Source organism: Myotis nattereri (genome assembly GCF_964212035.1).
Source record: "Myotis nattereri genome assembly, chromosome: 18".
Lineage (NCBI taxonomy): Eukaryota > Metazoa > Chordata > Mammalia > Chiroptera > Vespertilionidae > Myotis > Myotis nattereri.
Genome location: NC_138093.1, coordinates 15283779 through 15296049, shown reverse-complemented (window position 1 = coordinate 15296049; position 12271 = coordinate 15283779). Strand labels below are relative to the sequence as shown.

At 55.2% G+C, this 12271-nt stretch overlaps 1 protein-coding gene across 1 annotated transcript; it reads left to right on the top strand.

Moving 5' to 3' along the window:
- The first annotated feature begins 2181 nt into the window (after nt 1-2181).
- PKLR (pyruvate kinase L/R) lies at nt 2182-11705 on the top strand. Its single transcript, XM_081112242.1, has 11 exons — nt 2182-2487; nt 3436-3618; nt 6555-6646; nt 6741-6872; nt 7008-7194; nt 7524-7794; nt 7923-8073; nt 8368-8520; nt 8613-8779; nt 9675-9856; nt 10457-11705. The coding sequence occupies exons 1-11, from the start codon at nt 2382-2384 to the stop codon at nt 10561-10563; spliced, it is 1731 nt and encodes a 576-aa protein (XP_080968368.1). The 5' UTR covers nt 2182-2381; the 3' UTR covers nt 10564-11705.
- Nucleotides 11706-12271: the final 566 nt, after the last annotated feature.

Genomic DNA, 12271 nt, shown 5'->3' with positions numbered 1-12271 from the left:
GCATGCATGTGTATGTCCCTGTGAGAAAAGTGTAGGAGGGTCAGGTAGTCTGCGTAATTGTGTGTGTGTGTTGTATGAGCGTGTGCTTGTGGTGTGTAGATCCTGTGTGTGTGTTACTGATAGATGGTGTGTGCGCATGAATGGAATGGGGTGTTTCAGTGTGCGCACGTGTGTGTGCGCATGAATGGAATGGGGTGTTTCAGTGTGCGCACGTGTGTGTGCGCATGAATGGAATGGGGTGTTTCAGTGTGCGCGCGCGCGCGCGTGTGTGTGTGTGTGTGTGCGTGCACGCATGAATGGAATGGGGTGTTTCAGTGTGTGTGTGCGCGCGCGCGCGTGTGTGTGTGTGTGTGTGTGTGTGTGCGTGCATGCATGTGCAGGTGTCCCAGCACTGGGCATGCTCTTTCCTTGACTTTGCCGGGCTCTGGTGTCACCCCCTCTGTGAAGCCATCCTGATCTCCCCTTCGCCCACAAGGCAGTTTCTCCTAGTGCTCCTTTGTGTCCTGAACACAGCTCCATCACCCATGGGCATGGGACATACTTTGTGAATCCTAACTACTGAGAACCTAGTGGACAAAACGAATTGACCAACCAAATAAGACCCGAAGCAGGGAGGCATGGAACAGACTGCGTACCTCGATGGGGGAGTGGGGGACGAGGAGAGAGAAACCAAAGAACTTACATACTTAGATGCATAATAGCCCATGGACACCGACAATAGGATGGTGAAGACCTGGGGCGGGGGGGGGGGGGGCGGGGGTAGGGGTTGGGAGAAGGAGGGAAGGGGGGAAGGGGAGACATCTGTAATACTTTAACAGGAGTGCTAACTGCTAGCATTCCTGTCTCTCCCTCCTGGGCAGGGACCTGACCTTGGTGACCTCATACCCTCAGAGTCTGCTATGGTGCAGGGCATGCGGCGGGGGCTTGTTCCGTGCTTTGTCTGTGTCGATGTGTGTGTGATGTCATGTGGGCAGTCACATGAATATGTGTCAGGGTGTCACAGTACAGTACATGGCCGGGGGTGGGTGGGTGGGGTGGAGATCTTACCTGAATTCACTGGTTCTGTTTGGAGGCCTGTTGTCTTTCTCCCTGTTTTCTCACCCAGCCTCCCGTTCAGGCTGCCTGACCCTGTGACAAAGGGCAGATTATCTCATTTGGTCACTTGTGGACCCAGGGTCAGCCGGACTGCTTCTCCTGTTTGGCTCGATTTCAGTCAAAGCTCGGTCCCTTGGCTGGATAGGATAAGGGATGCTTTGGGGCACCAACCCCTATTTCCTGTTGGCAACTTGGGACTTGAACCTCTGGGATTCTTGTCCTCCCAGCTGTCTGAGAATCAGTACAAAATTTCCAGGCCAACCTTCAACATCCCATGTCCCTCTCGGCCTCCAAGCACAAGAACTGAGTCCCTGTCCCTGACGTCTATCACGTCCCCTCTAGCTGTCATGTGTCCATCTTTACGTGTTCTGTTTTCTGCAGACAAAGCCTAGGATCCCAAGCTCACTCCCCTCCCCCTCCCACGGCCTCTGCTCCAGCGCCCTGACTGATTCCACTGTAGCACTGACACAGTGCGCAGTTACAGCTTTATCTGTTTGATGCTCGTTTATCGACTGTCTTCCCATCATATTGTAGATTCCATAGAAAGACAAAGGCCCTGTCTGTTTTGCTCACCACTGCACCCTCAGTACCTGGCACAGAGTAGGTGCCCAGTAAACACTGGAGCGTGGGCAATGAGCACACGGTGGCCAGGGCCAGCCTGCTCTCAGAGCCCTTCCGGGGAGTCCCATCCCCTTTCCCCAGGCTCCAGCCCTGACCCTCAACCCGTTTCCCAGGGGCCATATCACTGGCAAAAAAAAAAAAAAAATCTCTATTCAGGTTGATGGCGAGTGAATGGAAATGGATTAAAAATTATCAGGTTATATTTAAAAAAAAAAAAAAAAAAAAAAAGCCGGGACCGGTTTGGCTCAGTGGATAGAGCGTCGGCCTGCGGACTGAGGGGTCCCAGGTTCGATTCCGGTCAAGGGCATGTGCCTGGGTTGCAGGCACATCCCTAGTGGGAGGTGTGCAGGAGGCAGCTAATCGATGTTTCTCTCTCATCGATGTTTCTAACTCTCTATCTCTCTCCCTTCCTCTCTGTAAAAAAATCAATAAAAATATATTTAAAAAAAAAAAATTATCAGGAAATATGGATGAGAGAGGGGGAATGCCAGAAGACAAGGGAGGAGAGCCAGTAGGTCTGGGGGAGGGACTCTGTGGGGACAGGGGCAGCCTTCTGGGTGTGTCCCTTTTCTTCTCTCTGGCTCCCTTAGATAAGACCAGCAGTTTTATTATCCTGTCCCCCTCTCTCTGCACAGTCCGGCGGCCCCAGCCCACACTTCGGAAGCATGTCAGTACAGGAGAACAAGAACATGGGACCCCAGCAGTTCTGGGCATGTATCCCTAAGTCCCAAAGGGACTTCGCAAAGTCCATCCTGATTGGGGCTCCAGGAGGTAAGCGGTCAACAGAAGCCAGTGAAAAGAGGGGGAGGACGAGGGTAGAAATCAGGAGTGGGGGTGGAGGGCGCAAAAGATGCATATCAGCTGCTCTCTGTAGGGGCTTGGGGAGGGTCAGTGTGTAGCAGGGTGTCCCCTGCGTTAAGCTGTGGACCCTGGTCTGGGCCTCTTCTCCAGCTCCTAGGAGGAAGGCAGAGTGGAGCCTGCAGCATGGGAGTCGTGGGGTTCTCGGACTCTGACCCCTGGTGCACAGGGCTCCCAGTGGCAGGGGAGACTTGGTGACACTTTAACCAGTAGGCAGAACTGATCCCCAGCCCAGCGGGCCTTGTCCTCTGACAGCCTGACGGCGTGGAGCCGACCACCAGAGACGGGCAGGCGTGCAGCGGCATGGAGGGTACCGCTGGCCCGAGTCAAGCTACAGGGACCTCAGGACCCGGATTAGCGGGAGGGCTGAGGACACTCAGAGGAGGGGATGGAGACTCCAGCAGTTGGAAGGAAGACAACAGGGACCTTAGAAAAGGGAACTGGGTGATTCTGAGCCTGGATAAGGAGGGGCTACTGTGGATTAGATAGGGGGGAAGGGAGGGCGCTGAGGGAAGTCCGCGGCTGAAGGGTAAGAAGTCCAAGAATTCGGGAGTTGTGAGTGTCAGATAGCTGGACGTGAGCCTGGAGTTAGTCAGACCTGGAGGTGAATCCCACCTCTGTTACTTAGAAGCTATATGATATTGGGCAATTGATTTCATCTTTCTCAGCCTCTGTTTCCTTATCTGTAAAATGGGGATCATTGTAGAACATGTCATCATGCCTGCTTGGCAGGACCCTTGTGAGGTAAGGTCTGCGTTTGCGCAGCTCACAGGAAGGACTGAGAGCTGAGGGAAGGAATGGAGGGTGTGCTGCGCTGACGGGGAGGAGCGGCAGGTGCCCATGCAGCCTCCTTCTCTGCAGGGCCAGCAGGGTACCTACGGCGGGCCAGCGTGGCCCAGCTGACCCAGGAGCTGGGCACTGCCTTCTTCCAGAGGCAGCAGCTGTCAGCTGCGATGGCAGACACCTTCCTGGAGCACCTCTGCCTGCTGGACATCGACTCGGAGCCTGTGGCTGCTCGCAGTACCAGCATCATCGCCACCATTGGTAAGCACCCGCCAGGGCTTCTTGGGTGTTTCTTAAGGTGCTTCCCCATCTTTTGTCTTCTTCGAGACGTCTCCATGTTTGACAGAGTCATTCATTCAGCAAATATCTGTTGAGCACTTGGTAGGGAAGGTTTTGGGCCCTGGGAGTTGACCAGTGAAATAAACAAAGATCACTACCCTGGGGAGCTGACAATCTCGCCGGGTGAGACAGTAAAGGATAAATACAACCGATTACGTGGGATGTTAGCAAGTTACCAATACTACGGAAGAAAGAATAGAGCATGGTGAGGGGCACCAGGGATGCGGGGCGGGAGAAGGCTGCGGTGCTGAAGAGAAAGTCAGAGGAGACATTATTTTGAAAACTAGACACTGAGCAAGCACTTGCGGGAGATGAGAGAATGAGCCGTGTGGATGAACAGGAAGAAGGAAAGGGCAGCGCAAACCCCACGTCAAGGAGGCTGGGATGGCTATTGAGGGGGAAGAGTATAAAATAAAGGTACTTTTGGGGAGGGACGGTCATGTCGGGCTTAATAGAATTTGAGTTGTTTCCTTCAAAATGGGAAACTGCTGCATAATTCTGAGCGGGAAAATGACAGGCTCTTACTTATGTTTGAATAGAACCACCCTGGCTGCTGTACCGCAAATAGATTGCAGGTGGGGAGGGGCTGCTCCTGCAGCATTTCTGGGTCAAACCAGGTGGTGATAATGGAGGTGCTGAGAAGTGACCAGATTCTACTGAATGTAAACTGTGATTGAAAAATAAGCCCTGGTCAGTTTTCCCAGTGGTTAGAGAGTCAGCCCAGGGACCCAAGGGTCCAGGGTTCGATTCCCAGTCAAGGGCTTCTTCCTCCAGGCGACCAATCCATGTGTCTCTCCCGAGGATGTGTCTCTCTGTCTGCCCCACCCCCCGCCTTCACACCCCCTCTAAAAGGGCCCAAGGAAAACTATCCTCGGGTGAGGGTTAACAAAAGAGAGAGAGGGAGAAAGAGAGAGAAGAAAGAAAAAGATTTAAATTAAAAAAACCGAAGTGATCAGATCCTGAATGCATTTTGAAGCATTTCTCAATGGATTGGATGTGGGGTGGGATGTGGATGAAAAAGTAGTCAAGGATGACTCCAAGTGTTTGGGTGTGGGGACTAGAAGGATGCATTCATTATCAACTGAAAGGCTGGTGGAGAGGTGTGAGGAGATCAGGTGTTGGGTTGGGGGAAAGTTGAGTTTAAGATGCATATTAGACATTCACGTGTGATCCAGAGTAGGCAGTCAGGTACACGCAACTCTGGGTCTGGGAGAGAGGTCTGAATTGGAGATATAAATCTGGGATACAAAATTGGAGATATAAATTGTCAGCATATAGACAGTATTTAAAGCACAGAACTAGTTGAGACTACCAAGGGAATGAAGGTGAAATGACAAAGAAGAGAATGGGACATCTAATGTTAAGGGGAAGAAGCAGCAAGTGAGGCTGAGGAGAGCCAGTGCGGTAGGAGTGAATCAAGAGAGTGTGGTGTCCCAGAGGCCAACTGAAGAAGGTACATCAGGGACATGTAGCCAATGCTGCCGATGGGCCAGCTCGGACAAGGACTGAGAATTGACTATTAGATTTAGCAAAAAAACGGAGCTTCTTGGTGACCTTAACAAGAACAGATGCAGTGGAGAGATGGGGGTGAACAACTGACTGGTGTGGTACAAAGTATAGGGGTGGGGAACTGGAGGCAGCAAGTATAGATAACTCTTACAATGAGTTCTGCTGCAAAGGAGAGCAAAGAAATAGGACTGTAGCCTGGCCCACATAGCTCAGTGGTTAAGTGTCAACCTTTGAACTAGGAGGTCATGGTTTGATTTCCAGTCAGGGCTCATGCCTGAGTTGCAGGCCTCATCCCCAGTGAGGGGTGTGCAGGAGGCAGCCAATCAATGATTCTCTCTCATCATTGATGTTTCTATCCCTCCCTCCCTTCCCCTTCCTCTCTGAAATCAATGAAAATATATAGAAAATAATTAAGACTAGAGGGAGAACTGGGAATATATATTTTTAAAAAAAATTTTATTTTTTCAGAGAAGAAAGGAGAGGGAGAGACAGAAACATCAATAAGGAGAGAGGCCTGGCCGACATGGCTCAGTGGTTGAGCATCAGCTTATGAATCAGGAGGTCTCGGTTCAGTTCCCGGCCAGGGCACATGTGTGGGCTTTGGGCTTGAGCTTCCTGCATGCCCCACAATTATGAGAATAAGAATCACTAATCGGCTGCCCCCTGCACGCCCCCTACTGGGGACCAGTTCCCCGCCCCTCCCCCATCTGCCTTGACCCGCAATTGAACCCTGACCTCCTGGTTCATAAGTCCACGTTCAACCACTGAGCCACACCAGCCGGGCAAGATAATTTTTTATGATGAAAGAAATAACAGCAGGTTTACATGCTGATGAGAATGAGACAATTAAAAGGGAAACACTGATGACAGAGAGGATTGTAGAACGGCTGAGGCTAAGCCTTTGAACAGGTGATGGGAAGGAGGGCCAGAGGGCTTGGCCAACTGGCTGTTACACAGCTGCCCTGTCAGAGAGCAGAAATGGGGTAGAATTCAACTCTCCTCAACCAAAATGAGGCCTATCGGCTCTACAGCCCCACAGGCCCTCCTTGGCACCCAGCCCTTGCTGTGCCCTCATACGCTGGGGTTACAGCCACACTGCAGCACTTCCTGCAGACACGGTTGCCTGGACCTGGCTGAGGACCCGCCCCTGTGCGCCCCCCGCAGTGATGCCTCCCCAAGTTGTTGGCTGGAGGGAAAGGGGGTTTCTGACTTATGCACAGGGGAGGGTCAGGGACTAAGGGTCAGGTAACGCGACTCCTGGGGCGCGGCATCTCTGAGGGTGGCGGTGGTGGGCTTGCTTGCCTCCGGGTTTGGGGAGAACGTTGTCCGAGTGGGATCTCTGGTTCCAGGGCCGGCATCGCGCTCCGTAGAGCGCCTCAAGGAGATGATCAAGGCCGGGATGAACATTGCGCGACTGAACTTCTCCCACGGCACCCACGAGGTTCGGGATGGGGTCGCGGGAGGCGGCGGGGCCAGAGGATGCCTCCGGGTCGCGGCCACCTTCCCCTGAAACCCCCACGCGGTTCTGCCCCCAGTACCACGCTGAGTCCATCGCCAACGTCCGGGAGGCGGTGGAGAGCTTTGCGGCCTCCCCGGTCAGCTACCGACCGGTGGCCATTGCTCTGGACACCAAAGGCCCGGAGATCCGCACCGGGATCCTGCAGGGGGTGAGCGGCGGGGCTGGGCGGGTCGGGGCCGCACCGCGGGGCGGGCGGAGGGGCGCACGGCCAGGGCCCGGCGGGCGCGGGGCGGGGCCGCACTCAGGCTCTGGCTCCGCCCCCAGGCTCTGGCTCCGCCCCCAGGGCCCGGAGTCGGAGGTGGAGCTGGTGAAGGGCTCGCAGGTGCTGGTGACCGTGGACCCGGCGTTCCGGACGCGGGGGGACGCGCACACCGTGTGGGTGGACTACCCCAACATCGTCAGGGTCGTGCCGGTGGGGGGCCGCATCTACATCGACGACGGGCTCATCTCCCTGACGGTCAAGGAAATCGGTGCGGACGCGCCTCCCGCCCCGGCCGCAGAGCGGGGCGCACCCTCCCCTCCCGCGCCCGCATTCGCCCCGCGCCCACCACCTCCCCAGGCCGGGTCCTCACCCCCTGTCCCAGGAGCCCCCGCACCCGGACCCCTGCTGGGGGCGGCACCGGCGGGGCCGTCGTTCCTTCCACCGACTTCCACCCGATGCCTACTCTGTGCGGAGCCCAGGCCCAGGGCGGACAGACCCACAGAACAGGACGTGGTTCCTCACCTCCTGGGGGGGCCAGTCCCCTGTTCCCTAGTCCGGCCTCCCGCTGACCGAGGCGGGCCCTTTCCATGCCCACAGGCCCGGCGGGGCTGGAGACCGAGGTGGAGAACGGCGGCGTCCTGGGCAGCCGGAAGGGCGTGAACTTGCCCGGCACCCAGGTGGACCTGCCCGGGCTGTCCGAGCAAGACTTCCGGGACCTGCGCTTTGGGGTGGAGCACGGCGTAGACATCGTCTTTGCCTCCTTCGTGCGGAAAGCCAGCGATGTGGCTGCGGTGCGGGCTGCTCTGGGGCCTGAAGGACAGGCCATCAAGATCATTAGCAAAATCGAGAACCACGAAGGCGTCAAGAAGTGAGGCTTGGCCTTCGCCCCTGTCTGGCCCTTAACCACCTGTAGCTCCTCCTCTCCCATCTCCTCTCCCATCTCCTCTCCCTGGCATCTGCTGCTCTTCCCCAGCCCGGACTCCCCCCACCCCCCAGGTTCGATGAAATCCTGGAAGTGAGCGATGGCATCATGGTGGCACGGGGTGACCTGGGCATCGAGATCCCGGCTGAGAAGGTTTTCCTGGCTCAGAAGATGATGATTGGGCGTTGCAACTTGGCCGGCAAACCAGTTGTCTGTGCCACACAGGTCTGGAGCGGGCCGGGAGAGGCTGGGCATGCTGGGTTCCGGGACACCTGAGGGTGAGTCCCGGCACCTTAGGGCCATAGCACGGTTTGCTGTCCAGTGTTTGGTCCTCAAACAATGAAGTCAAGAAGAGATACTGTGACCTCCATTTTCCGATAAGAAGCTGAGCTGCCAGGACGCCACAGTCTGTGACGGTGACCCTGGCTTCCAGGGCACGCTGAGAATGTGGGGGTCAGAGAAGTAGCTTCCCTGATCCGCATGTGACTCCTACAGCTCTGACATCCAGATGTCCCCCAGATGCTGGAGAGCATGGTCAGTAAGCCCCGGCCGACTCGGGCAGAGACCAGCGACGTGGCCAATGCCGTGCTGGATGGCGCCGACTGCATCATGCTGTCGGGGGAGACTGCCAAGGGCAGCTTTCCGGTGGAGGCCGTGAAGATGCAGCACGCGGTAGGAGCTGGTGATGCACGGAGATGGGCCGGACAGCCAAATCCCTGCCAGGCCCAGTGCCCCTGCCCAGCCTGACCTCCTGATGCCTGCAGATTGCCAGGGAGGCAGAAGCCGCAGTGTACCACCGGCAGCTGTTCGAGGAGCTGCGCCGGGCTGCACCACTGACACGCGACCCCACGGAAGTCACTGCCATTGGGGCTGTGGAGGCTTCCTTCAAGTGCTGCGCTGCTGCCATCATCGTGCTGACCAAGACTGGCCGGTGAGGGGGACACGGGGAATCCCAACACAAGCCTCTGGGCCAGGGGCCGCAGACTTGGGTTTTGTCTTGTCATCAGAGATGAGGAGGACCATGCTGGGGCAAGAGGAGGGGTAGCTATGAGATCTGGAGGCCAGGAGAGGATCTCGGAGCTCACCAGGATACGTGCCAGGGAGCTGCAGGGGGTTGAGGGGCGGTGGCATCACTGGGAGCATTGGTTTCCAGACCATTCGGGCTCCTAGGGCTCAGAAGCAAGTTCTTTGCATTTAGATAATTTAAAAAATATAATTGTATTGATTCAGAGAGGAAGGGAGGGAAAGGGAATTATAGAAATATCAATGATGAGAATCATTGATTGGTTGCCTCCTGCATGCCCCCTACTGGGGCATATGCCCTGACCTAGCATCAAAGTATGACCTCCTGGTTCATGGGTCGATGCTCAACCGCTGAGCCACACTGGCTGGGAACAAGTACTTTGCGTTTAGCCCACAGTCTTACACGGCTGGGCCCAGGTCTGAGTTCAAGTCTTTGCTCTGACATGACACCTTGGGTAAGGCACCCAGGCTCTACAAGCCTCTGCTTCCTCAGAGACATTTGTAAGTTAAGTACTACTACTGTACAATAAAGGTATCTTCTCAGAAGGGTTTTGTCTCTCAAAGAGGTTTTTCCTGGACTATTTCACTTGCTGTACCCTTTATTATTTCATATCTTCTTTGTGTGGTAAGAAGGGCAGGCATCTTATACCCACTTTGCAGATGAGAAAAACCAAGACCCAGGGAAATAGGACTTAACCAGCTTGGGTCACAGCTTGTTGGTGACACCTGGAACCAGAACCCAAGCTCTAGTTTCTGATTTAGCACTCTCACTGTTCTGGGCTGACCTTCTCTCCCTCCTTCAGCTCAGCCCAGCTTCTGTCGCGGTACCGACCTCGGGCAGCGGTCATTGCTGTCACCCGCTCAGCCCAGGCTGCCCGCCAGGCCCACCTATGCCGAGGAGTCTTCCCCTTGCTCTACCGTGAACCTCCAGAGGCTGTCTGGGCAGATGATGTGGATCGCCGGGTTCAGTTTGGCATTGAAAGCGGTGAGCCATCGAGACTTCCTCCCCACCCACCCCTGGATTTGTATGGTGAGCCCTCCAACCCCACTTCCCACACCCACCCAAAGGGCCTTGCCTCTCTCCTCTGATCCTAGATTTACTCTGTGAGGCTCACTAAGACCCAGAGATGTTTTGGCCTCCAGGACATGCTGGGGGAGGAGGCAGGAGAGAGCGCAGGGCCTTCCCTAACAAGTCAACCCCACTGCGGCCTGCATCAGGGGGCAGAGCCTGGTGTGATATAAGAAGCAGGAAGTGACGGGAGAAAGGGGACCCAGTCCCCGCAGCTGGAAAATCTAATTTAAAACTGGCTATGATCATACCCCACGTCTTCCTATTGGCATAGCAACACGGGTGGATAGACTTGCTGCTTAGCAACACACCCCATACCGCCCACGGACACACCTGCAATTCTAATATACTGCAGTGGTCTCGTCTCTGTGGTGCTACCTGAGGCGCACATTGTAGTTTAGCCTCAGGCCTCTCATTCCGTCCTGGGCGGCCTTGAGGTAGAAGGTGGTGGCTGGTTCTCATGACAGGGGTGACCTGAATCCCTCGGTGGCTGATTGTCATCTTTCCTTCCCCCAGGAAAGCTCCGTGGCTTCCTCCATGTTGGGGACCTGGTGATTGTGGTGACAGGCTGGCGACCTGGGTCTGGCTATACCAACATCATGCGGGTGCTAAACATATCCTGAGATGCCCCTCCCCTCTGACCCAGCCAGCGCTGGACCCGTCCCTCCTCCCCATCTCCTCCACTCCACGCCCCCCCCCCACTCTTCATCTGTCGTCTCTGCTCCCGTCCTCCCTCCCTGAGGCCGCATCTGCCATCTGCCCCATTCCAGGGTGCCCCTTCCTCCTCTCCATTGCACGCAGGCCCTAAAAACCTGTCCAATTAAGCACTGGCCATCCGGCAGCACTGATCATACAATGCCTGCACCCAGTGCTCTGAGCTCGGAGACTTTAATCCCAGCTTAACCGGTTAATTGTATTTCCCCAGTCTTCCCACATCTGGAGGTAGAGGAGAGGGAAACAGAGCAATCACGTCCATTTTGGAAATATTTCATATCCATGCAGACTGATATTCTCATATGTGGCCTTTATGGTCACCTGATTATCTCCTGAGGGAGTGCCACCTCTTCCTTCATTGTCACTGACAGCAATAGCAAAGCCCCACTCTTGGGGGAAGCCTGGATAGATGGGTGCTGGGAGCACATCTACCACTGTCTTTACAACCTCTCTGGGATTGCAGGCCACTCCCTGGCTGCGCTCAGGGCCATCTCACGCCTTGCTGGGGGAGTCCCCTTCTCCTGCACCCAGAAATTCCTTCATGCCCACCTTGTTTCCACACACAAACTAGGAGCCAAAATGAGTGTCTCTATTTTCTTTTTGAAACCCAGCTGTTCTGAAGCAATTATAAAACTCCCACATAGCCAGTAGCCCAGAGCTCCCTACCCAGGAGAAGCAGGTGGGGCCCTGGTCCCACATTCTCTGATGCTGGAGACACGGGTGGGTGAGGGATTTCTCTTGTCCCTGAGAAGGCAGAGGTGCTGGCTAGGCTGCCCTTCCCCAGGCTCGGATACCTCGGGTCCTCCCCTTACTCTTGTACCACCAGCAAACGCAGTAGGGAAAAATAAAACAAAACAAAAAACCCCTAAAACTAAAAGGAACAGCCCTCCCCTCCACCTCAGGTGGCCCTTGTGCCCCTACCTAGATAGAGGGAGTTAGACAAGAACCACAGGAACTGGCGGTGGGGGGTAGAGGGGCTGCGCCTTCCTGTCTCCCTCCCAGGAGGAGGGGGAGGGATGGATAAAGAAATGGGTGAATAAAATGAATTGATAATAAATAAAATTAGCAAATGAATAAATATAATTATTAAATAATTGAATAAATAAATAAATAAGGAAGGGAAGAAGGAAAGAAAAAGTGCCATCTAAGGATTCAGCCACTTGCCCTCACCTGGGGGATCTAGGCTGGTACACTAAATAAGAGGTGCCGAACATCCATTAGCTTCAAGGGGGACACCAGTGGGGCAGGGACACAGGGAGGAGGTGGCTCCCAGTTTACAAAGAGACAGCTCTACGAGAGACAGTGCAGGGAACTTGGCAGGAGACGTGTTCCCACCCAGGGGGTATAGAGAGGGAGGTTCTGCACATGGCAGTGACGGTGGATCCCCACACTGGTGACCCTAAACATTTGTTGACAGCATGGGGCACAGGTAACCGGCTGGCTATGCTAGGGGGACAGGAAGATAGCCCCTCCAGGCAGACCCTGCAGGGTCATGGGCAGAGAAACAGACATCTGGCTACTTGGCAGTGATGGCAGTGGCAAGTACTTGTGCTTAATAAGGAGGGATCACGGGCCTGGGCCTGCACCTGGCAGGACCATGGCTGAGGGAACACCTTC

Bases quoted from the DNA above. Each gene is read 5' to 3' on its own strand.
- PKLR (XM_081112242.1), top strand. From the start codon at position 2,382: ATGTCAGTACAGGAGAACAAGAACATGGGACCCCAGCAGTTCTGGGCA. The intron at 2,488-3,435 runs GTAAGCGGTCAA...CCTTCTCTGCAG, and splicing joins CCTGATTGGGGCTCCAGGAG to GGCCAGCAGGGTACCTACGG. The intron at 6,873-7,007 runs GTGAGCGGCGGG...CTCCGCCCCCAG, and splicing joins GCACCGGGATCCTGCAGGGG to GGCCCGGAGTCGGAGGTGGA.